Source organism: Eumetopias jubatus, unplaced genomic scaffold (genome assembly GCF_037043125.1).
Source record: "Eumetopias jubatus isolate StellerSeaLion01/CBP00866 unplaced genomic scaffold, mEumJub1_p1.0 scaffold_13, whole genome shotgun sequence".
Taxonomy (NCBI): Eukaryota; Metazoa; Chordata; class Mammalia; order Carnivora; family Otariidae; genus Eumetopias; species Eumetopias jubatus.
The window spans coordinates 97,455,906-97,479,238 of record NW_028274819.1 but is presented as its reverse complement, the minus strand read 5'-3'; the positions used below and the strand labels follow the sequence as shown (position 1 = coordinate 97,479,238).

At 40.5% G+C, this 23,333-nt stretch overlaps 2 protein-coding genes and 1 pseudogene across 3 annotated transcripts in view; 2 read left to right on the top strand and 1 right to left on the bottom strand.

The window, feature by feature from the left end:
* The first annotated feature begins 3 nt into the window (after positions 1–3).
* On the top strand, positions 4–4,468 carry TLCD5 (TLC domain containing 5). The gene has a single exon (XM_028125860.2). The coding sequence runs from the start codon at positions 1,273–1,275 to the stop codon at positions 1,705–1,707; it is 435 nt and encodes a 144-aa protein (XP_027981661.2). The 5' UTR covers positions 4–1,272; the 3' UTR covers positions 1,708–4,468.
* A 3,384-nt stretch (positions 4,469–7,852) lies between these two features.
* The window catches only part of ARHGEF12 (Rho guanine nucleotide exchange factor 12), a 144,704-nt gene continuing 129,223 nt past the window's right edge, over positions 7,853–23,333 (top strand). For both annotated transcript variants that reach the window (XM_088017401.1, XM_028125951.2), the window contains exon 1: positions 7,853–8,318. In XM_088017401.1, the coding sequence (XP_087873527.1) occupies positions 8,287–8,318 (32 nt within the window). In that variant the 5' untranslated portion in view covers positions 7,853–8,286. The remainder of the gene's footprint in view (positions 8,319–23,333) is intronic.
* LOC114226053 (large ribosomal subunit protein uL15 pseudogene) lies at positions 12,929–13,354 on the bottom strand (annotated as a pseudogene).

Genomic DNA, 23,333 nt, shown 5'->3' with positions numbered 1-23,333 from the left:
GTATTACCTCCTCAGGACAAAAAAGGTTGTATCCCCTTGAATTAGTTTTGCTGGAGCTGCCGTAACACAATGCCACAGACCGGGAAGCATGAACAACAGAAACTTATGTCTTCACAGTTCTTCAGGCTAGAAGTCCAAGATCAAGTTGTTGGCTGGTTTGGTTTCTTCTAAGGCTGTTCTGTTTTGCTTGCGGGTGGCTTCCTTCTTGCCATGTCCTCACATGGTCTCCCCTTTGTGTGTGTCTGTGTCCTGATCTCCTTCTTTTATAAGGACACCAGCCGTATTGGATAAGGGCCCATCCTAACAACTTCATTTTATCTGAATTACCTCTTTAAAGGCCTTCTCTCCAAATACAGTACATTCTGAGGAATTGGGGGTTAGGGCTTTGACATAAGAATTTGGGGGGTAACAGTTCAGGCCAGAAGTCCCCTAGGATACGATTTTTTTTTTTTAATTCCTTAGTGTTTTTTTTTTTTTTTTAATTTCCTTAAATTCCTATATTTAGCTTCTGAGGTTTTCCCAAAACTATTCCAACTGATATGAAAGCAGCTATTAAGCTGTATGTCTTATATGAAGGTTTTAAATAGATTTGAACATGTCATGTCCTCGCACTTGATTTTCTTGGGCTGCGAATACACTAACTTCTGGGGTTAGTGTATTCCAAGGTCCATTTTCAAGAAGGGTAGGGCCACCAGTGTCCAGACAATCTAACCCATTAAGCTAAGAAATTAATCTGACATCCAGGGCAGAATCACTAAAAGAGCTTGGAAACAGACCTTTAAAACTGGTCAAATAAATAAATAAATAAAATTTAAAAAAATAAAAAAGAGAAAGAAAGAGCTGTAGGATTTTAATTGAAAGGACAAAGTAGCTCAATTTTATGCTGCTCCATAGAGAGGACACTGAGATCATGGGCTGGTTCTCAGATCATTCATTGAGATCTGATTCATCAGAACAGGATTTCCCAGGCCTGTGACATTATTGGGTTTGATAAAGACCAAGGTTATAGATTTTAGTCTTTCTTGGTTGTCACTCAGATGAATGTGCCTGCCTTTGTCTTTGCTCTCAGTGGTTCCAGAAAGCTTGGGAAACACTGGACCCCAGTGTCCCGGTGCAGGGTAGCTCAATTCCCAGCCACTCAGTTTGCTTCTGTCTTGGTTTATTTCAGGCTCACCCAATACTCCTCTCCAAGTGCACGTTCTCTGTCTCACCTTGGGCTACTTCATCTTTGACTTGGGCTGGTGCATCTACTTCCAGTCTGAGGGGCCCCTGATGCTGGCTCACCACACACTGAGTATTCTGGGCATCATCATGGCCCTGGTGCTCGGGGAGTCAGGCACAGAGGTCAACGCGGTCCTCTTTGGAAGCGAGATCACCAACCCCTTGCTACAGATGCGCTGGTTTCTCCGTGAAACAGGCCACTACCACAGTTTCACTGGAGATGTGGTGGACTTCCTCTTTGTGGCCCTGTTTACTGGAGTGAGGATTGGTGTAGGAGCTCGCCTCCTTTTCTGTGAAATTGTCTCCCCCAAGCCCAAGTGGTTTGTGAAGGTTGGGGGAGTAGCGATGTACGCTGTGTCTTGGTGTTTCATGTTTAGCATCTGGCGCTTCGCGTGGAGGAAGAGCATCAAGAAGTACCATGCCTGGAGGAGTAGGTTGAGTGAGGAGCGGCAGCAGAAGCACAACGGCCATCTCAAAACACACTAGCCGAGGCTTTCTCCAGACGGTGGATTGGGTTCAGTCAGCCACGGGACCCAGGTTGGAGATACGGCTATTACAGAATCAGGCTTACAACGAACTGAGGTTTCACAAAAGGGCTACACCTTATCGGTCAGTTTGGTCAGTCTTCGAGTGGAGCCCGTACCAGTATTAAAACACTAATGTCTACCATGGCGCGGTTGTAGAAAAGCGAGACTACTCGGTGGTAGTTGTGAGTACGTCAGCGCCGTGAGGTGAGCAATGCTGCGTTCCTGTTAGTTCCTGGTGTCCCTGGGTTCTCTTGTCCCTGGGATGCCTGATGGCTAGACAGCTCAGGAAGGAATTAGAATCCCTTCGAGAATTGACTCCTTGAACAAACCCTTATTCCCGCTTTCCATGTAGCAATTTAAATAAAGTCACCCCATTTACTGTAAAGGGAGGGACTTTCAGGACGATGAACGTCTGACATTCTGAGCATCGGATCAGGGAACCGGATGTGCTCACACAAGGGGAAAGAGCTGAGAGGAGGTTGGGGTGAAACTGGCCTCGGTAATGGGTCACTTCTTGAGGCCTCCCTATACCAACTGTTGAGGCTCACCAAGACACCCCCCCCCCCCGCTCCCCAGTTTTGGTGCTTTGCTTGGGGGATTCACATGACTCAGAATGTAGTCAAACTCCTAGCTGTGATCAGTTAACAGTGAAGGGGTCCAAACAGGGCTGCAAAGGGAAAAGGTGCCAGGGGCAGAGTCGAAGGGAAACCAGGCCCAAGCTTCCAGAGTCCTCTCCCAGTGAGATCACCCAGGATGTGCTTCCTTGCTCTAACAATTTGTGGCCATATGTGTAAAATGGCCAATGAGGAAGCTCATTAACTGCTCAGTGCCCAAGTTTTTCATTGGGGGCTGGTCATGTAGGCAGCCATTGCCTGGCATGGAGCAAAATTCCTGACTCCCAGCAGGAAAGTAGGTGTTCAGCATGAACCATATTGTCTGCACAAACAGTTGAGGCATGGTGAGCCATTCTCAGCACTTAGTGGAAGGAGCGCTCCCGAAATCTAAGTTCCCAGATGCCAGCTAAGGGCCAACCTTGCAAGTTGGCCTTTCCAAGGACAGGAGTTCAGGCCTGCCCTGTTAACTCTTTTCTGCACAAAAACCAGAGAGCTAGGGCTTTGGGTGAGAGATGAATGAGGTGTGGGCAGATTTACCAAGTCCTGTTGTACGGGTTCTGCCCTACCGGGAAAACTATGCCAATTCTCAGGGCTTTTGTGCATTAATCTCCCAAGCATGAGAGGCTGTGAGTGAATTCCATAGGGATTTACCATGTGGATTCCACCGTGCTTGAGATGGCAGTTCAAGTTTCAGCTCTGCTATACATACTGCAAACCAGAACCAAAGACAAGTGTACTGGCCGCAGGGTGATGAGGCTAATTTTTTTTTTTTTAATTTCATATACATTCCCTTTAGCCCTCTTAACTACCTTTTCTTTTCTCTGACAAAGATGCCCCTCTCTATGGATAAAGAATTATGACAAGGGCAGTCTTGGAAGGGAACAAAATATTTCTTAGTGCAATAGTCTCTAATCTCACCCAGGGAAAGCGAGAATGTAAGCTTAGAACGAAAGGTTAGGAATCAAGACTTCCTGGGTTCTTTTAACTAATTTGGCTGCTCACTTGCCAGATCAATTGGGCAGGTCACTTGTGTACTCTTTGTCTCGGTTTAAAACCTGTGGTGAATGAATGAAATACCCCGTTGTGTATTTCACAGCAACACTGTGGCATTTTATTAAGGGGTGTCTTTAATGTAGGACTTTTATGGAGAAAATTATTATTTATTTATTTGCTGTTTATTTATTTATTTGATTATGTATTATGTTATTTAGACCACTGGGGATTGATCTGCTCAGTTAGTGAGCAAATGTGTGGGGCCACTGAAGGCTAAGCCTAGGTTGATAGGAAGTCTCCACCCATTCTGTGGTCACTGGTAATACTAACCTAATGAGTGGTCTTGAAAATGGATGTCACTGGCCAGGCATGATGGAGCGTTGGAACCGCATGAAGTCATTGTTGCTCTGGCAAAAGCAGCTTTCAAGGCATGTTAATAGTGGGTCTTTTAAAATGACTGTCATCGGGTTAACGAGTTTTGCTGCACATGGAAATAATCTGACAGTAGCGTCTCCGTCTCTTTTCTTCTGTGATCGGGATCCCCAGAATGCTGGTGAGCTTCTTTCCAACAAAACTGTGGTCAAAGTTGGATGCTGGGGAATGCTGATTTTAGCAAAAGCCTAATAAAAAAGAGTGGCTTGGCGCAGGAGCTTAAAAAAAGAAAAAGCTGGCTCTTGAATTTTGGCACAGTGCAACCTGTTCCATACCAGACAAATGAATAGGCTTAATCTGGTACCAATTTTTTTTTTTTCCTTTTTACTCCTCAGAAGTGAAGGGATTGCAGACCTTGCTGTTTTAGGGGTACTCTCACGGGAATGTACATAGGTTTCTTTTGGATTTTGAATGACCTAAATAATAAGAGAAGAAAAATTGTTCATTTCAGCTTTTCTTGATGTTTTAACTAATAACTATGAAGGAACCTCCCTGAGAGAAAAATGGGACATGCAGGTGAGTCAGCAGTTAAGATGCTGTGTTTCTACATCACAGGTAAACGAAGGGCTAATTAACATGTGGTATGGTCAGACAAAATGAAGCATTTTATTCATTTGCCTTTGGATTACTATGTAATAATTCCTAACACTGCTCAAGATTTATACTTCAATGAGATTTGTACTAGATTTTATAAAAATAAACAACTTTTTATCAACCCAGAGTCTGCCTTTATATCTTTATTGTGGTTTTGCCAAGAAGTTAAAAAAAAAGTCTTTTGGCTTATAGAAATGTTGACCCATATTTATACTTATCTGTGAAATACATCTGCTCTTACCATCAACCATTCCTAATAACTTTACTTTTGGGGGCAACAATCTGCAAAAAGATTGCCAAAGAGAGAGGAAGAACTAAATTTATTTTGCCACCTGTTTGGGCAATTGCCTTGAATTTTTATTTACTTATTATATTGGGCGGGGTAGCGGCAGAGAGAGAGAGAGAGAATCTCAAGCAGATACCCTGCTGAGCACAGAGCCCAACAACATGGGACTCAATCCCACAACCCTGAGATCATGACCTGAGCCCAAAACCAACAGTTGAACTCTCAACCGACTGACAGGCACCCCTGGGCATTGCCTTGAAAATGATGATGTTGAATGGGCTCCCTGAGGACAAGGGCCCTCAGGTCTCTTCAGAACTGTTTAGAATGCCTAGAACAGTGTTAGACACATAGTAGGTGCTCAATAAACGTTGAAAGAACGGATGAGGATGCGGTTTAGAATAACCACCTTGCCCCTCTCCCCAGGAGGGGGGAGCTTCAAAGAGCATGTGCCATGGATTGTGTCACCAGTGTAATTTTTTTAGGTAAGGGACTAATGACCATGGGCATTGTGTTCTACCTAGACTGGTGTGACTCTTCTGAAGGCATTCTATAGAAAGAGCCTTTAGAACAGTCCAGAGCTACCAACAGCTCTAAAGAGGCTTTCAGGGATGTTTTTACCATTAGAGCTTTGTGGGTGAACATAGAGATTTTCATCATTGAAAAAAACAGTTCTGGAATGAATAACCACTGGCTTAATTAAATCCTTTGCTTACCATCTTCTGAAGTTTTCCCACAGCAAATGCCTTCTTTGCTCACAGCTAGAACTTTGGGTCTGTTTAAGTTTGGAAAGATCTTGAAAGCAGCCTGCCAAGAGGTTTTTGTATGCAAGGAAGAGAAGGTGAATTCGGAAACTTTCCCAGTTTGTTTTATTCCTGAAGCTCAAGTAGTGAGGCATTCTTGAAGGGAAGAGGAGAACTCATTTAAAAAAAGGCATGATTTGATGAGTCATTGGGTCCAATTAATTTCATACCTACCCTGTAAGTTATTAGAATCTGGCAAAAAGATATTTAGTATGTTTAAGGAAGACATATGTTTGGGGACAAAGTTTGCACTTCGGTCATTTTATATAGGGGGACGGAGCTCTTTCCTGTTAGTATGAAAAATAGGCAATTTAATATCAAGAGTTCTCAGGGTAGAATTATGCTAGGGTACACCAGCAGGTGGCGATGTATCCTGGTCTGATCATTAGGAAAGTGGCTTGGAACGTTAATCAGCTGCTATTCTTTCCCAAAATAAACATTACAAAATTAGCTGGCTGTGCCCTGAACTTAAAAAAAAAAAAAAAAAAAAGGCAATAAAGAGTCATCTTTGGCCTCTGTTTATCTTTTCCTTTTTTTACCCCGTTCTAACGTCAGCCTTAGCTCATGCATCTATTCAGGGATAATGATCTTTTCATGAACTGTTGCAGGTTGACTTTTAGAAACAGCATTGTTAAGAGGTAATTGTTTCCCCTCCACATCCACTGTTTGTTAAATTTGCTTGACCACTTGATTTCCACAAAAAGGCTGAGGACCCTCACCCACGAATACAGGTTTAAATCCATTAAGTCTGAAAACAGGTAAAGGGACAGCCACTTTAGACATTGGCAGGCAGAACTGAACTATATTGTGTTACTTAAATTGCTACACTATGGAATTATGCAACCATAAAACTAGATGGATATCTAAATGTACCCGGTAGGAAAAAAAAATATGGGAACTCTTCAGAGAGAACTGCAATGCTTTCTACTGGATAAATACTTTATTTGCTGCTCCCATTTCTCTCCACAGCAAGCTTGTGAAGTCGCTGTGGAAAGCACCATGCTTTCTCCATTTGGCAAATCATACATTTCATTTTGCCAAGGCAGAAGCAGCGTCAAAGCAATATTATACCAAGAAATCCTGGCTCCAATTCCCAAACTCTCTTTCCCCCCAGCTCTACACACCTCCGTCCTCTAACTTTCCCCTGGCAACCAGGATGTGTGCGCGGCGGCCCCCGCCCTGGGATGAGGCCAGCAGGTGCCCCAGGTGAGCGTCCAAGGCCAAACCCTCTCTTTGCTGGGGTTTGCTGCATTAGAGAGGGACGGTGTCCCTGCACCTGGACCTGAGTTCTTCGCTTCCATCAGTCACAATTGGTCTTTATGTATTATCAGAAAATAGGAGCAAGTACATTCCAGTAAGGAATAAACGTTTCCAGGGCAAGGGGGCGGGTAATTTCCAAAGAGCCTCTCATCCCGGACGCCTCGGGACCGGGGGAGTGCTCTTCGGCGGTCTCCGGGGACAGCCAAGTTGGTACAAGCCAGGCTCCAAAGTACAGCTCTCCGGAGCTCGCGGGGCCCTCGAGGGCAACGCTGGGTTGGTGGGTGGGTGGGTGGGACTCCCGGAGCGGGCCGGTTCCCACCTCCCTCCGCCCCGCAGAACTACTTTTTCGCTCCCCCAAACAGGACTCCGGCGGAGGCGTCCGCGCGGCCGTGGCGCGCGGGGAGGCGCGGGGGGCCAGGCGGCCGGGCGGCGAGGGCGGCGAGGGCGGCGGGGCGGCCCCGCGCGCCGCGGAGGGATCCCGGGTGAGGCGGCTTCCCGAAGTCAGAGGGGAGGAGGCCAAAAAAAGTCGGCGGGGGAGGGGAAGAGCGAGCTCGCGCTGGACGCGGCCGGGGCCGGGAAGACAGAACCGGAACCGGAACCCGTGCGCGCGCCTGCGATCGTCGCGCGGCCCCTACCGCTGGTGGCCTCCTCCGCCCGCCGCGCGCGCTCCCGCGAGGGCCCCAGGACCCGGCGAGCCGGCCCCCGCGCTCCGAGTGGTCGCCGCCGCCGCGCTGCCGCCGCCGCCGCCGCCGGCCTCCGGGGCCGGTGTTTCGAGGCCGGGCCGGACGGGAACCTCCCGCCCCTCGCGGGAACGGCCGCCTACCGGCGCGTCGGGGAGGAGCCGCCGCCGCCCGTGCGGACCGCGGAAGAGTCCGGGCCTCGCAGGGATGGGGAGCAACCCGCGGCACTGAGAGACCAGGTTCCTGTCACCTCTGGCTGCGGGACCTCCTCCCCCGGCGCCCGCGGTCGTCCCAGCGCCCGGAGCCTGGTGGGGGCGGCGAGGAAGACAAGAGGGGTCCCCCGACCCGGGGACATGGAGCCGCGCGAGCCTGGCGCGGGACGGCCCGAGACGCGGCCGAGGCTGCGGCCACGAGCGGCCGGCAGCCCCAGATAGAGAGCGGAGAGCTGAGCGGCCGGCCCCGCGGCGGCGGGGGCTCGCAGGCCCCCGACTCTCCGGAGGAGGAGCCGACACCCAGCCCCGCGCTGATCCCGCCCCAGCCCCGGAGGGATTCCCGGGCCCCTTCCCCTACGGCTCGCCGACTTCCCTCCGTGACGAAGTTTTCTCCTTGTGCCTTCCCGAGGATTGAGCTGTAGCTCTCGAACTCGCTTTCTGGCGGACTTCCTCGGTTTATTTTGGGAGATAACCTGTTTTGCTCCGACCTACATCCCCTTTCCTTGACCCTTCCAGTCGGACGTTCTAGATGACTGAATGGAGTTTTGAGTTGGACTTTTGTGTCCCTTACGGAGTCGGGCCTGATCCCAGAGCACTGGGGGTGGGGTGGAGGTGTTACTGTAAAATGCAAGTTGGATAAAAGGAGGACCTCTCGCCAAGGGCCCCAATGAGTGGCACACAGTCTACTATCACCGACAGGTTGGTATGAAGCTCCCCCTGCGCTTAGCTTCTTCCCTGGATTTGGCCTGACCTAGCAGAGAGTCAGTGATTGCCGATTGCCTTTGACCAGTGAAGTTGACAGGCATAGCAGAGAGGGTTGTTCAGGAGCTCTGCAATTAGACTGGGGTTGCTGCCAAGTTACCCAGTTGATTGAATTTGGAAATGTAGCTTTTTCTCCGGAGAGAAACTTTTCTCCAGATTCTCAGCGAAGGGGTAGGTAAAGCCATGATTGTGGTTTTTCTGTCTGTAGCGTGCATTGGGATTCTGAACTTATCTTGGAACCAGAGGAAGGTCATTTTGGGTGAAGGTCAGTGCCCGAAGTCGGCTGGGGTATTGGTGCATCATTGGTTTTCCTCCTGCCCTGTAGTTCTCTAGACACTGTTAGATTTTAGGAATTGCTGTTTGTGAACTTCTTTCTGAGACTACTGCATGATGATTTTTGAACTTGGTCTTCTTTGAATATTGAGCTGCGTAGTGTTTATTGTCTAATAATTTTCCAGAATGTTGAAATTACTAGTAAATCACAGGCACTTGCTGGAGCTAAAAAGGCGGGTGGGGGTGGGGGAGTCATGGGGCTTGATTTTAATTGCTGCATTTTTAGTATTTCATCTTCCAGAAGCTTTTGCATTTAAGGGATACAAACCCTAAGCGAATTAGGTAGTACAAGCATGGCAGGTGGATTCGTTGAGTTCTGAGTGAGTCCTTTCTACTACTATCTATGTTGCCTGGTGGTTGGTGAATTGAGCTAGACTATGTGGTTTAAATGGAGCTTCTTTACTCTTAAGGGTTATTCTTTGGAATATTAGGTTAAACAGTAAATTCTTTACTGTATTTTATTTCTCAGTTTCATTATGACATTGTATGCTGGTTCCAAATTTCAGTCCTTTTTTTTTTTTCAAGTCAGTATTAAAACCATTACATCATTTAAAAAAAAAAAAGGCTCAAATAACTGAATTAGGGGGCCAAAGAAAGCGCTTTGATGAAAAGCGCAACAATAGTGCTCCTGCAGAAAATAGTTGAATTTCCTAATAGGAGAGTTTCACCCAATCGTCAGGCTCATTTGTTGATTTTAAAAGGGCCAAATTCCATTATCATACCATAACAGCTACTCCAGAAACAGAACTTCCTCTTCCTGTTGATGCTTTCCAGTGTCACGTGAATGTTCACCTAAAAGATTCCATTAAATATTTAAACTATATTCTTTGTGTATTTTTTTAAATGCATTTTAGTTTTCAACTTTTCAGATTGTACCCATAACAACAAGTAGCAACAACGCTTATCCCAATTTCTTCGGGTCGTCCCCATTGCTGTTCCTTTCAGGGTGTTTTGCTACTGAGAAATCACTGTAATGGGTGTGTGGGTAATTGTTTTTATTTTCCTCTTTCATTCAATTCTGGCCCTCTGTGTTGAGCCTTTAGACAAGAAGTCTTATTAGGAACTAATGTAGTGTAGGTAGTTTTTATTGTGATACTAGGGGTGGTTAATTTACCAGCTCATTTCACATGAAAATCACCTGATAGCACCCACATAATAACCTTCTTCCTCTCTGCTTCTCAGAGATTTTCTTGCTTTTTTTTTTATTTTCTTGGAAATAAAATCTCAGGATTTGGGTTTTTTTGGTAAGTTAGATGGGGTTATAAATAACACATTAAACATGCAGTCAAAGAATGTTCTTTGCCAGGCCCTGTGCTAGGCACAAAGGATTAAAAGACGGGTATTCTAAGTATAAGATGAATCTGCAAATTGGTTTGGGTATTAATATCCTTGAATTAGTTCAGGTGCTGGCTGATTTCACAATACTTTTTTAAACAGGGACAAAAAAACTTTAAAAGCTGCTTAATTTAATTCGCACTGCAGAGACGGTATGGATACCTGTATCTTAGAAACTTGTACTAGTTTTTTTTTTTTTAAACAAGATTATTCTTGGGTGACTGTTACATTTTCTTTAAACACATCTTACTCTGTAAATATCAAGCATTCATAGGAGAGTAGTTGTCCCTGATTTGAATATATGTTGGGGTGAAATCTGGAAGTGCTGGTTTATTTTTTTTCCAGGGTACCTTAACAAAGGTAGGAGTATAGAGTAGTTCTTAGTTTCTTCTCCGCTCTCTCTCCCTCCTCCTCTTTTCTCTCTAATTCCAGTGTCCTCTAGATATATTTTGCTGATTCTAGAGCTATTGGCAAATTAACAGTGCCAGTAAAGCTTTTTAAAGATCCTTTCAAGTTTGAAGTACTGTATGTGGTATGGCTTTGTTTTGTAGAGTGTGCAGACCCACCAGGCCAGCTGTGTGAGTTAGAGTTCTTTCATTGTGGTGCTTCTGACTACAGAGTCTGTCTGTCCTCATTTGAAATCAGACTAGCTGGTTTTGGGCGTTGTTCTGTTTTGCAGTTTGTGGCAGGCGACACATGGCTGAACAAGATAAGAAGGGTTTTATTCTTGTGTTAGGGACGTGCTGGGGCTGGGATGGAATTCAGCTATGTTTAGGCTCTGATTGGTCACTGTGGATACTCAGAACTCTGTTATATCCTGTTATTATTTTACAGTTAAATTAACACATTCATTTACTCCCTTCTCTTCCTCCTCATCATCTTCTCTCCAGATCCCTCCCCCCCTCCCCCCCTTTTAAAAGGTGTATTCATCAATTTAAAATCCAAACTATGTTCATGGTAGCGACTGTTTTTATGTAGTATGTCTGAATAGTGGCTTTTTTTTTTTAATCTAAGCAGCTTGTGAATATCATCTAGTGTCTTGCTTTGTAACTTCCGTGAGACGTATAGTTTTCCACTTTTAGAATCAGCACTTGTAAAGTGCTAGAAATATCTGGTTGCTGTTCTTCAGTTTGCATCGATTGCTTTATTCAGTCCTGAAATATATCCTAATTGTTTGCAGTCCTCTTAGGCACCTATCTTCTGTCCCTGAAAGTTTAGGGGTCTTATGGCACTTGGAATTTCTTCTGAGAGAGAGGGGAGAATGCCCTTTCAGTGGATTCACTAAATGATTTCAGGCTAGGTTCTAGAACAGTGAATTTTCAGGGACGATACAGGTGGGGTTTTGTTGTAAGGGTCTTACTTGAAATAAATGGATCTTTGTTTGGTCTAGGACTTACGGATTTTGTTGTTTTGATTGATAGATAAACAAAGATTTTTGATTTATTGGCATTTTCTTGGTACTAAGTTCAGGTGTAAAGTTGTTTAACTTAAGCAGACTTCTGGTGAGTGTGTAAACCTGTGACTTTATATGCATATACAGAGGAATTGACATTTTCATCCAGATTACTTTTTCTGCCATCATATAATGCTTTTGATTAAAAGAACAAAACAAAATGACTCCTGTATGTGTACCATTTTCAGGGTTGCCTGAGTCATCTGCCAGCTTAAATTATTTGTACCATTTACTTTAAAGTCAGTCATTTGATAAATACAAAATTGAGATTCGGGACTAGGATCAGAGTGCTAGCTTTATATTCAGTTTAATGTTCTTCCAGTGCAGTATAAAATCCTGACTCCTACAGACATGCAGTAGTACATTCACTTGTACACTTTTACATGACTCAACATGTACAGTACGAAGTAAACTTTAAAAAAAAAGTGCAGAGCTGTAGTCTTCCTGATTAATGGCACATTTATAAGATGTTCATATTTATTTGGTGAGGTGACACGAGAATCTATCTGAATCACTGCAAACATATGGTAACCTGGAAATGCTGCTTAACACGTTGGTAGTTTCTTGTTAAAATGTAGTAGATAACATTGAGTTAACGTACAGGATTTTTTAACTAAATTTGAATTTTCAGTTTAAAAAGTGAAATTTGAGACAAACTTTGATAAAATCCATAAAGAGTAGATTTTACATATTTTTCTGTGGAGCATTATGATTCCAGAGAAAACAGTCAGAAAATCTTTGAGTAAACATGTGTGGTGACCTCTTCTGAAAGCCATCTAGAAATGGGTATGAATTGCCTACTGAACTGATACGGGTGGAAGAAAGCAGGATATTTTAATGGTTTTCCAGAGGTCATTGGAGAGACTCTTACATCATGGTCGTCTGACAAAATTATTAGAAATGTTTCTTATCATATAATTGCTTATCTCCTAGAAGTTGACCACGTCACATTTCCAGGAACAGGGAGCTGGAGCATAACTTCTTTTAGTCTCCTTTGTTAAAACTTGATGATGTCTTAAAGTTGAAGACATTCTCTTTTCCTTTTAATAATTTAAGAGTCCTCAAAATCGTGGCATTTGAACTGAAATTTTAAAATGAGCAAAATTATAAATATTTTGTTTCTTTTTGAGTAAAATACTCTCCTGCATGTAACGATGTCTTATTGTAGTGTAGTTCTTTAACATTTATAATGTTTTGACTCCCGGTAGGGCAGATCATCATTTACATTTAGGCAACTCATACAGTTTGAGTCAAGATTATAAAACTGGAGAGATCCATGATTTTAACCTAGATTTTCTGACTCTCAAGTCCCCCCCTTTTTACTTTATTTATTTATTTATTTATTTATTTATTTATTTATTTATTTATTTATTTTCAGAAGAGAAAAGCACTTGTTAGCATTTAATGAATGCCCCCAAACGTGGCTTCAAGCTACTAGAACACAGGCGCCTCCGACACCCTTACTCTTCTCCTCTGCTCTTCTACTGAAGAATTTGGCCTTCACGATGACAGGCTGTTTTGGGAGTTTTCCCTTTCCCAAAACTTTGTAGTAGCCCGATCACACTACATCAATGATAGGAGCAGCTCCAGTCTTGTTTTTGGCAGCATTTACCCGTGTCTGCTCACTGACCAAGGTCCACAGTTTATCAAGGTTGACAGCTGGGCAGAAGCTCTGTCTCATACCAACTTTTCCAGAGTAACCTGGGTGATATTTGTCGAAGTTGATCCTGTGGTGATGCATGCCACCAGCATTACCCCGGCCTCCTGGGTGCTTCCGGTGCTTGCCGATGCCGCCGTGGCGGTGGCTCACGTGGCCTCGAAGTTTCCGGGTCTTCCTCAGTCTGGATGGCATGTCGGCAGCCCAGATGGAAAAGGGCTCCCCCTTTTTACTTTAAATTATTGTCTTTCTATGTGCATTATTTTTTTCTGTCCTACTTTCCTTTAGTAATTTTCCGATCTGGCCAAGTTAGTGTTGGCTTTTTGTCTTATAAGATGTTTTCTAATACTCATCTATTCTAGAGGATCAAGCTCTGGTCACTTCCTCACAAGACTGAGCAACAGTCTGATCGATCTAGTAGTCAGGAAGTTTTTCCTGATCTTTAGCTCAAACTTTTAATTTGTCCTATTACTTGTATATGCTTGCTGTAGCAGGCTAAATAATGCTCTCGTCCCATTTTGTGTTTATGCAACTCTAAATGGTTCAGACAGTTAACCAGCACCCTTTCCCTACCCCCACCCTTATTCTTTGCTTAGCCAAGTTGTATGTTCTGTTGATTTGTCTAAAAATCAACCTGTCCCTCTTAATGTCTTACTAGCTTTCCCCCAATTGCTCTCCTAGTGCAAAATGATTTTTTTCCTTAGATGTGCTCCTAGGACAGAATGTCTGTATTTTATCTTTACCCATATTCTAGAGCAGCAAGTTCCAACTTCAGTTTAATGTAATCAGGGGGGCTTCAGTTTTCTCTAGGCATAGCCCAAGATTAGGGCTAAAGAGATTCTGAAGTTCATTTTAATTCACTTTTAAGTTAGATAGTTTTTAGAATGGGTATGGGAGATGTCACGATCAAATAAAACAATTTATACAAACAGCATAATTACTAAATCAACTAAGCAATTACTCATGTTATAAAAGACTTCTTTACAAAGCGATTCTTTAAAATATGAGTGCCCCTAATGTAAGAAGTGTTATCAATTATGTGACAAATGGGTAGCTAACAAAAATAATAAGCATTAGGAGCCACCCTTGGTTGAAAATCAATCAGAAGTGAAGATAAAACATCTCTGAACTTGTAAGTAAATGAAGAGATGTGATTGTAGCTCTAAAGTATCTGTTGGAATGTGGTGAGATACATCTGGAAGTTGTTATTTTTTTTTTATTTTTATTTTTTGCAGAGGTTTTTCAGTCTCACCTTAAATTATATGTCACTTTTTCCATTTTTTTGTTTATTGAGTTTTGCCTTATTGTTTTTCCCCCGCATATGAGTGAAAAGGACTCCATCTGCAATACTTAGCATTATTTTTCCCATGAAATACAGTATGGTTCAAATTGAAATAACATTTTACTTTTTTGCCACTGTATTTATAAGAACTACTACTAATGATAAGAGACCATAAAAGAAGGAAAAAGTGCATATTTAAATTATAAAATATGTTAAGATTATAGAGCTCTTGAATATTTTATTGATAGACGTTTTTCATTGATAGTAACTTAGTTCAGAGTCTTTGTTCTTTTGTATTTTGCTAGCACTTTTGTTTCCTCAAACTTCAGAATTTTGGAAACATGCCAAAGTTAGGGCATTTTAATTTTTCAACTTAGAATATGTGGAATGCCAAGATAGCCGTATATGAAGGATTTTGTGAGGCCAGCTTCTAACTTCAAGAGAACCCTATGAAGCTAGTGCCTTAGAATAATTTTTAGCTTTTTGATTCTATGGAGGTAACACATGATGGTCTGAAGGTCAGAGGCTTTGCCTAAATTGCATAAGCGTATGTTGTTGACTTTCAGTAAAAGAAGAAATACACTAAGTTTGCCTTATTGAATCAGCATGCACCAATGCAGCTGACAGTTTAGATTCATACCAAAACAGGATCTTTTACTAATTCAAATGCTGAATCCTGGTTTTTGAGATCATAGTCACATGATAGGCCTGGGTTTCTTCCCAGTGTTGAAAGACAGGCAAATCTAATGGCCAATGAAAAATTAGATTTCCTGTCTTGGGACTATGAGTAACAATTTACGAAGAAATTCACAAAGAAATGTAAGAAAACCTGGTTTAGTTAATGCTTACAATTAATTAGCCACTTATACTGCTTTTTCTTTAATGTTATAAAACCTATTGTAGTCATTTAAAGATACTGCTCTGAGACTACAGTTTTGGTCAAGTATTTCATTTAAATGTTCATTTTAGGTTCACACCCTCAAGAAATCAAAGAGGATTTTATAGGTCTTCTTTGGATTCAGAAAACGTAGATTTTATATATATTGTTGAAAAACTGGAGATTTCATCAGCATCTGAAGAAGTTATATGTGAAATTGATCATGTAATGCAGAAGTTGGCTATATCTTGTCTCGAAGAAGAACAAGTCCAAAATACAGATCATTCCCAACTAGCAATGGTTTGACTTTAAGATAATGCAGAGGCTATATGCATTCAGTAGAAACTGTACTTTGGATTTTGAATTTTGATATTTTTCTGGGCTAGTGGCATGCAGTAAAGTACTCTCTCTTGACGCCCGGTTAGTGGCAGCAAGCCCGCTGCTGTCAGCCATATGATCATGAGGGTAAACAACCAATATACTTAAAATCATTCTGTATGCGTGTAATCGTTCTGTTTTTTACTTTCAGTACAGTATTCAGTAAATTACACGAGATATTCAACACTTTATTATGAAATAGGTTTTGTGTTAAATGATTTTGCCCAACTGTAGGCTAAGGTAAGTGTTCTGAGCACGTCTCAGGCTAGGCTAAGCTATGATGTTCAGTAGGTTAGGTCTACTATAAATGCACTAAATTCAACTTACGATATTTTCAACTTACAGTGGGTTTATTGGGACATAACTCTATCATAAGTTGAGGATGATGTCCATACTTAAGTACATATAGGAGATCTCTTGAAGGGGCTTAGACATACCCTTCCATGGATTTTAGAGGGGTTATCTGCCTGTGTTCCAGACACAAGCTGGTATGATGTGGTTTGCCCAGTACAGTGTCTGTGGTTTACTCAGAGGAAGTGGTTCTTGTGGGTGAAGGTCTGATCTTTTCAGAGATTGTTGGTGGCACATGCACCGTCAGCTTATTTCCTGTTTTATTGGCTGTTTGGGTAAGACCTTCTCAGAACAAGTACTGCAGAAGGGGTATTTAAATATTTTGTAGTGGCAGGATAGATGGTTATAATGTTGTATAATATCTACCTCTCAGGTGATAGGAGGGTTAAATTAATGTTTGTGAAGTGCTTTGAGATCCTACGATGAATAGTACAGACATGTTCCTAATCATGTTTGCAAGTTATTGCTATGTTCAGATACTGTTCAAATTTAAGGAAAAACATGTTCATGCAGTAAAGCATGAACTTGCTCTGTGGACCTTGACTTCTGTAACCATTCAAGTGTTGTTTAATCACTGTAAGAGTCATGGTTAGGATTTTTAACTTTTTTTTTCTTCTAACTCTATAATTTTACCCTGCATGGGTTAACTTAATGGAGTAGATACCTTGTCTGTAGTACTGGTTAAAGCTTTTTCACAAAACTTAATGGTTCGAGCATGCTTCCTCACTAGTTTAACTGGCATACTAAAATAATAGAATTTGGAGAATTTCCTTTGAGATCTGTGATTGTACCACCCATGTACAAAACCCTTTATTGGCTTTGCTGGAACCTTAAGATGAACAAACTGATCAAATTGCAAATGTCATAATTCTGATTTTTTTTTTTTTGCCTTTGCATGTAGCCTTTGCTACTTAAAAAAAATTAATATTTTTGGGGAAGAGGCTTTCTTTAAAGCTACATTGTCAACTAAGTTTTGAGTTCCTCAAGGGTAGGAAGATAGTTCTTATTCATTTTTAAGTAATTACTATTTGCTTTATTGTATTTTTATTCCTTTTTTAATATTAAAAAACATAATGAAGATAAAATAGTCCAGATTATTCAGCTACTCAGACAATGTCATTCAGGTCAAAAAAAAATACACAAGAAAATTCAAACTATATATAATGGTAATAATAAAGTCTCCCTCTGATCTTACCTCTATCCCCATACACCTACCACTTCTCATACTCTCCTCAGAGGTAACCATAGGTAAGTTTTTTTGGTCTATCTTCCAAAACATCCTTATAAATATAGCAGCCTTTCATTTTACTGTTCTTTGTATCTACCCCATAGGAGGTATATCAGTTTCTGCTAGGTTGTGCTACCATAACAATAGCTTCAAATTTCAGTGGCTTACAACACTGGTTTATTTCTTGCTTACATTACACCTTGTCAGCTGTGGATTGGCTGCAGCATTTTTGGAACCCTGGCTGAAGGAGCAGCCCCTGTCTGCGATATGTCATTTGCATGGCAGAGGAAAAGAGCAGGAAAACTGATGCAAACATGTAGGGGCTCTTAAAGCTTCCCCTCAGTCATGGTGTACCTAAATCATTCACATGTCTTTGGCCAAAGCAAGTCATATGGTCAAGCTCATTGTCAGTGTGCCAGGGATGAATACTTCTCCCACAGGTGGCATTGCAAGTCACATAATAATGCGTAAGGGTGTATAATCCTCTTAAGGAGGGGAAGGGGAGAGTAAAAAGTTAGGAACAATAACATATCACAGGAAGTGCTCAATAAATGCTTGTTAGATGGGTTGTTTTGAATCTGTGTAAGTTTTTTTTTTTTTAATGGACTATTTCAAACATACACAGAAGTACAGAGAACAGTATGAAGAACCTCCGTGTTCCCATCATTAGCTTCAATAATTATCAATGCACGGACAGTCTTGGTTTGTCTGTTTCCTTGCCCTGCTTCTCCATCAGATTATTTTGAAGCAGTTTCCAGATATTTCATCTATAAATATTTCACTAAGTATCTCTGAAAAAGTCCAAAAGTGTGACTTCCTTTAGTAAATTCTTACTGTCTAATAGTTTGAGGTAATGGTACTAGGGACTGACAGGTGTCAAGTAGGAGAGGATGTTCATGGAGTGCATCTGGAATTTGACAGCCAGAAACCTGTTTTGATTTCATTTTGAATATTTCTGGAGGAGGCTTACAGCAGAATGTCGTGTTTTCCCAGCACCTCCTTTCCTCCTTTTCTCCGTCTGTGTGTGTGTGTGTGTGTGTGCGTGTGCGTGTGTGCGCGCATGCGTGTGTGTGTGTGTGTGTGTGTGTGTAGCAGAAGCAGGTAATTAACCCCTGGAAAAAATAACATTGCAACAGATTTGATTTGCAAGAGCTTTCATTTCTCACTGAGCCTCTGTTGGAATGATGCCAACTGAAAGGAATCCCAGCCCTTAATGGCTCTTAAGTCTTCTGGGAGTTCCCAGTCAGTGATGTTATTTACTCTGAAGAAGGAACATCGGAACCTTTTATAAAAATCTTATATTCACCTATCCTGTTTGCTGTGCAGAGAAAGGCTCTTACCAGTCTTAAGGAGGTCCCTAAGATGACCGAAAAGTAAGGGAGTCTAACTTTAGTTTAGAAATAATTGACACTTGCTCAGGTTAGTTGTCTGAGGGACTTAAAGCCTCCATTTTGACTCAAGACTTTACAGATGTTATTAGCATGCAGGATAATACAGTAAGTTTCATATCTTCAGTATGCATCTAGGATCATCAACTTCACAGGAAATTCTTTGGGGGAAGGGGTGTTATGTAATCAACAGTGGGAAGCAAATTAGACAGAATCCCTTCTTCGGTTTGTAGATTGGCAGGTGACAGTGAGGTGATCAAAGATTTATACAAACTAGTGAATAAGTTATTATATATAACATGATGAAAGTAGATTATTTTAGTATAGTACTACTAGCTAATTTTGCTTTCTTGATGGGCTTCTTTCGCTGTGCTTAGAGACACTTAGGTTAAAATGGTCTTTCTAGGTATCCAAATGGTTTGTTTTCTTTAATTAAGTTATATTGTTAGTCTCATTTCAGGATCTGCGTAGTAACTGCAGTAGAAAATGCTTGGCTTGTAAAATCATTGGCTTGTAAATACAACTTTTATTTAAATTTGAGTTTTTCTTGGCATTGAACTGATTTCTGGCTTTGGTTGCTTGGGACAATATAGTCTATTTAAAATGTAAATAGTTTTTTCCCATGGAGAATAACTCTTGGACTTGGCCATTGTTCATGTTATTTTTCTGTTGTATCACAATAGAAAAACATTCGTTTTCAGAGATAATAATTTGTCGGTACCTTTGTCAGAATAATGTATTTGTACTTCAGTTGCATTTGTTAGTTGCACAATTTGGGGAAAGGTTTGTGGTTTCCAGTTACTGTATTTACCCAGAAGCTCTACAAGATCAGAATTCTTGAGACAGCATTTAAAAGTAAGTTGGGTGTGTTGCCTGGATGTGACTAGTAAAAAAAGAGAAGCTTCTCCCATGCAATTATTGCTTAATAGGATACAAGGTACAATTCTGTTTCCAAAAATAGGAATTAAGTAGAATATTATATGGATAAACATTAGCAATTATATTAATTTTGACTCCACTGGCAGAATTCTTTTTGAGACTAACTTTATCAGAAATTAAAAGTAGCTGTTAAAGGAAAAGATATTTCAGCTCTTAATTTTATGTGTGTATATATATTTTTATATAATATATAGATGTGTATGTATTAAGCTTTTGTAAAAGAGAGCAATAGAAGAGAACTGATTGAAGATGATGTAGAAAAAAGAGCTTCCTGGGCTTAGTGTGTCTGACTTGTTGGGATGCTTGTTGTAACTGGGGAGACCATAGGTCACCTCTCTGTCTCCCTGAACAGCAGTTTAGTTTCCTCATCTGTAAAAATGAGGGTAACAGTACTTAATTTGCAGAGCTGTTGGGATGGTTAAGGGAGAATGTATTTAAGTACCTAATGTTTAAATCTCTGAAATTAGTTTGGTTTTCCTAAAATCTGATCTGTGCGTGTAAAGTGATTTTGAATCCACATGTACTGGCTGCTGCCCCTCCCGTGGCAGTGTTTTCTCCTGCTGTTGTGGTATTCCTTATCTTCTGTGTCCAGGATTATAGGTGGTTCTTAGAATTAAGGTGCATTTGTAGGGAGGAATAGACAAGAGAGAGACAGTTATTTCAATTTAGACTGAAACAATAACCCGTCTAGTTGCTAAATTGGTAAGACTTTGAGGCTTGGCAGTTGATGTTTAAATCTGCCTTTGAACACTCAGGATTTGTCCGGTTCTATCTTTACAACATTAGGTCATTTGTTTATTCATTTATTTGGTAAATAATGAATGCCTGCTCTGCATAGGTCATTGTGTTGGCAAAGTTACTTTGAGCTCTTGCTACCTGCAGATTTATATTTAACAATTAAGAAATTTACCTGTAGGAGTGATATTCATTGATTCATGCTAAAGATTAAGGTGGGAAGTCATGTGTATTTTGGGGAAATAGGGGTATGAAATTATCAATGATGAAATTTATCTTATTTTCCAAATTAAATTGTTGTGTCCCATCACATACTATCCTGTTATGTTTCCTTCTTATTTTTCAGTTTAATTATATTTTGGTGAGTTACCTGAAGTGCAAAGGGCAGTGTTTGAAATTTAAGAAGCTTTAGATGTTCATTGCTTTTGAATAGAAGAAATCACATTTTATTAATTAGTATTGCTTTAGTCACTATTTGAAGGAGAACTTCTCTACACATTAGCTCCCTATTTGAGGGTACTAACAACCTGTTAAGCCTATACTTTGTACATCCAGTGGTAAATATGTTGATTTGATCAAAGATTCTGGAAACTACAATAGTTCGTTTAGCAAGACAGTCTTAAATCCCGATGACTTGCTGCACTAGCGTTTTATACTTCAGAAAGGTGGAGAGATGACTGTGGGTGAAAAGGAACATTTTAAGGTAGAGGAAATTTAGTCTCATAAAGGAATTTGGGATGTGGGAAAGGGAAAGGGTTTTATATTTATTGAGTACATATTAAGTGCTCGGCGCTGTCCCAGGAACTTTCTGAGCATTGTCATTTTTAATCTTTTAGCTGTTCATGTTAAATAATGTCCCCGGGTTAAAACAGAGAAAAATGAGGCTTTAAGACATTCACTAATTTGTATAAGGTCACATAGTTTCTAAGCAGAAGAGTTGGGATTATGATTCCAATGCTCATTTTCTTTTGGCCTTCTGGTCTCAGCCTTGCTTATACTGAGTAAGATTGGCTCATCTGGATCAGTCAGTTGATCTTTTGAATCAGTTGGATAAAGCCCAGAAACTGGATTTTTGTCTTCAACAACACCATTAAGTGTTGTCTTACATTATAATTTCATAACTATATTTTATTCTTTCTATTTTTAATCACCTATTTGCTTACTCTTTTTTCCAGATTTCTGACATGAGGGATTTTGTCTCATTTCCTCTAAAGAATGGCTACATTGTGTTTTGGTTTCTTATTCATTGCTTTAAATATACACAAATGTGTAAACACTGGACTCTTTTGAAGCCTAATATACATTGCTTATAGATCATTTTCCATTATAATTATTCTAAAGTTCTTTTAAGAAGTAAATTTAAGGCCCATCTAGAACAACTTTTGTGAGTTTGTTTTGTTTTGTTTTTTTGGAGGTTTTTTTTGTATTGTAGGCACACAAAGCAGTAAGAAGGGACTCAAAGAATTGTTATACTGAGTATCTCAGAGGAAGAAAAGGCAGCAAATGAATGATTTTAATGCTAGGTGATCAGGCCTTTGTGAAGTATAAGTGATTTAAGCAGATCGGGTTTAAGTTTTTCCTAAGCAAGAGTCTTTGTTTGGTTAAGTGGCAGTGGAGATAATACTTTCTTTTTAAGGATTTCTTGTTGTAGTAATGATCTTCCCTTTATATTTTATCATTCAGTTTATATTTTCTACCACTTAAAGAAATATGTAAATATCCCTTTTATTCTAAAGCTCTAGATTTATCTTCTGAACCATAAAACAGTTACTTTTTCTTCATTTTTTCTTTGTAAATGACTTTTTTGTTGTTACTGAAATTCTATGGCATGAATCATTTTAGTTCAGCCACTTTTTATACCGTAACATTGGAAGGAAAATTCACTTAAGAGATATTTAAGTGTATTTTCTAACCTAATCCTTTTTAAGTATAAATTGTATTATTATTATTTTATTTATTTATTTATTTTTGCATTTTCTTAATAACCTCAGAGAATCTAGAACAGAGGTAGGCAGATAGTTGATTTAAAAAAGAAGCCTACAAACTAAATCTTTTATTGAATAAATACTGCTTCTAGGTAGAGAAAGAGTAGGAAATTAATTTGAGAATTTTATTACTAGGTTTAAAACCCACAGAGAGGATGCATGCAAAAAAGCAATGCCCTTTGAAGCATTCTTATGGATGTGGAGACTTTTCTAGCCCTTAGGGACATCTACAGACATCCGCTATGCTCAGTTCTGGGAAGCTGCTTTTTCCCATGCTTGCAGCCTCCCTGTGGGGTAAAGGTCTGTTAATTTTGCATAAATATTTACCATATCTCATTTTAGCTAGCATTGCTTCCTCACACTGTTAGCAATAAGGAAACCTTTGCTTATCCAGCTTGAAAAGTTTACTGTTCTTGATATGACTAGTCTAGAGTATGTTCTGTTATGTTCTGAGGGTTGCTGAAGTTAAAAAATCAGATTGGAAAAGATAACAAGGAGGTAAACAACCAATTCATAGTCTATACATAATCTGGTTATTATAGAAATATTTGCCCACCCTTATTTTTTTGTATTTAAAAATGAGAAGGTTATTATCACACAACAGTGTGATTCACTTCAGTCTTGTCACATCTAACAAGTCAAATTATTGTCACTTTCATATATGTACTTGTATGATGCTAGTAGTAGTTTACATTTGCATTTACTATACTTTTACAACTATTTCCTCACTTAGTAACAACAAATAGTTTCTGTTTATCAAGCATCATTCTAAATGCTTTATAGGCATTATATTTAATACATATAACAACATCACAAGGCAGATATCATTCCCATTTTACAGATGAGGAAAAACTTAGATTCACAGACATTCATTGACTACTAGTCCAGTATTTCCCAGCTAGTACATTTTTGGAGCCAGGTTTCTAATCCAGGTCTTTTGACTCTTGGTTCATTGTATTTGCTCCTGCACATAATTTTGGGTACCTATCATTTTCATAAAGTTAGAATCCA

Bases quoted from the DNA above. Each gene is read 5' to 3' on its own strand.
- TLCD5 (XM_028125860.2), top strand. From the start codon at position 1,273: ATGCTGGCTCACCACACACTGAGTATTCTGGGCATCATCATGGCCCTG.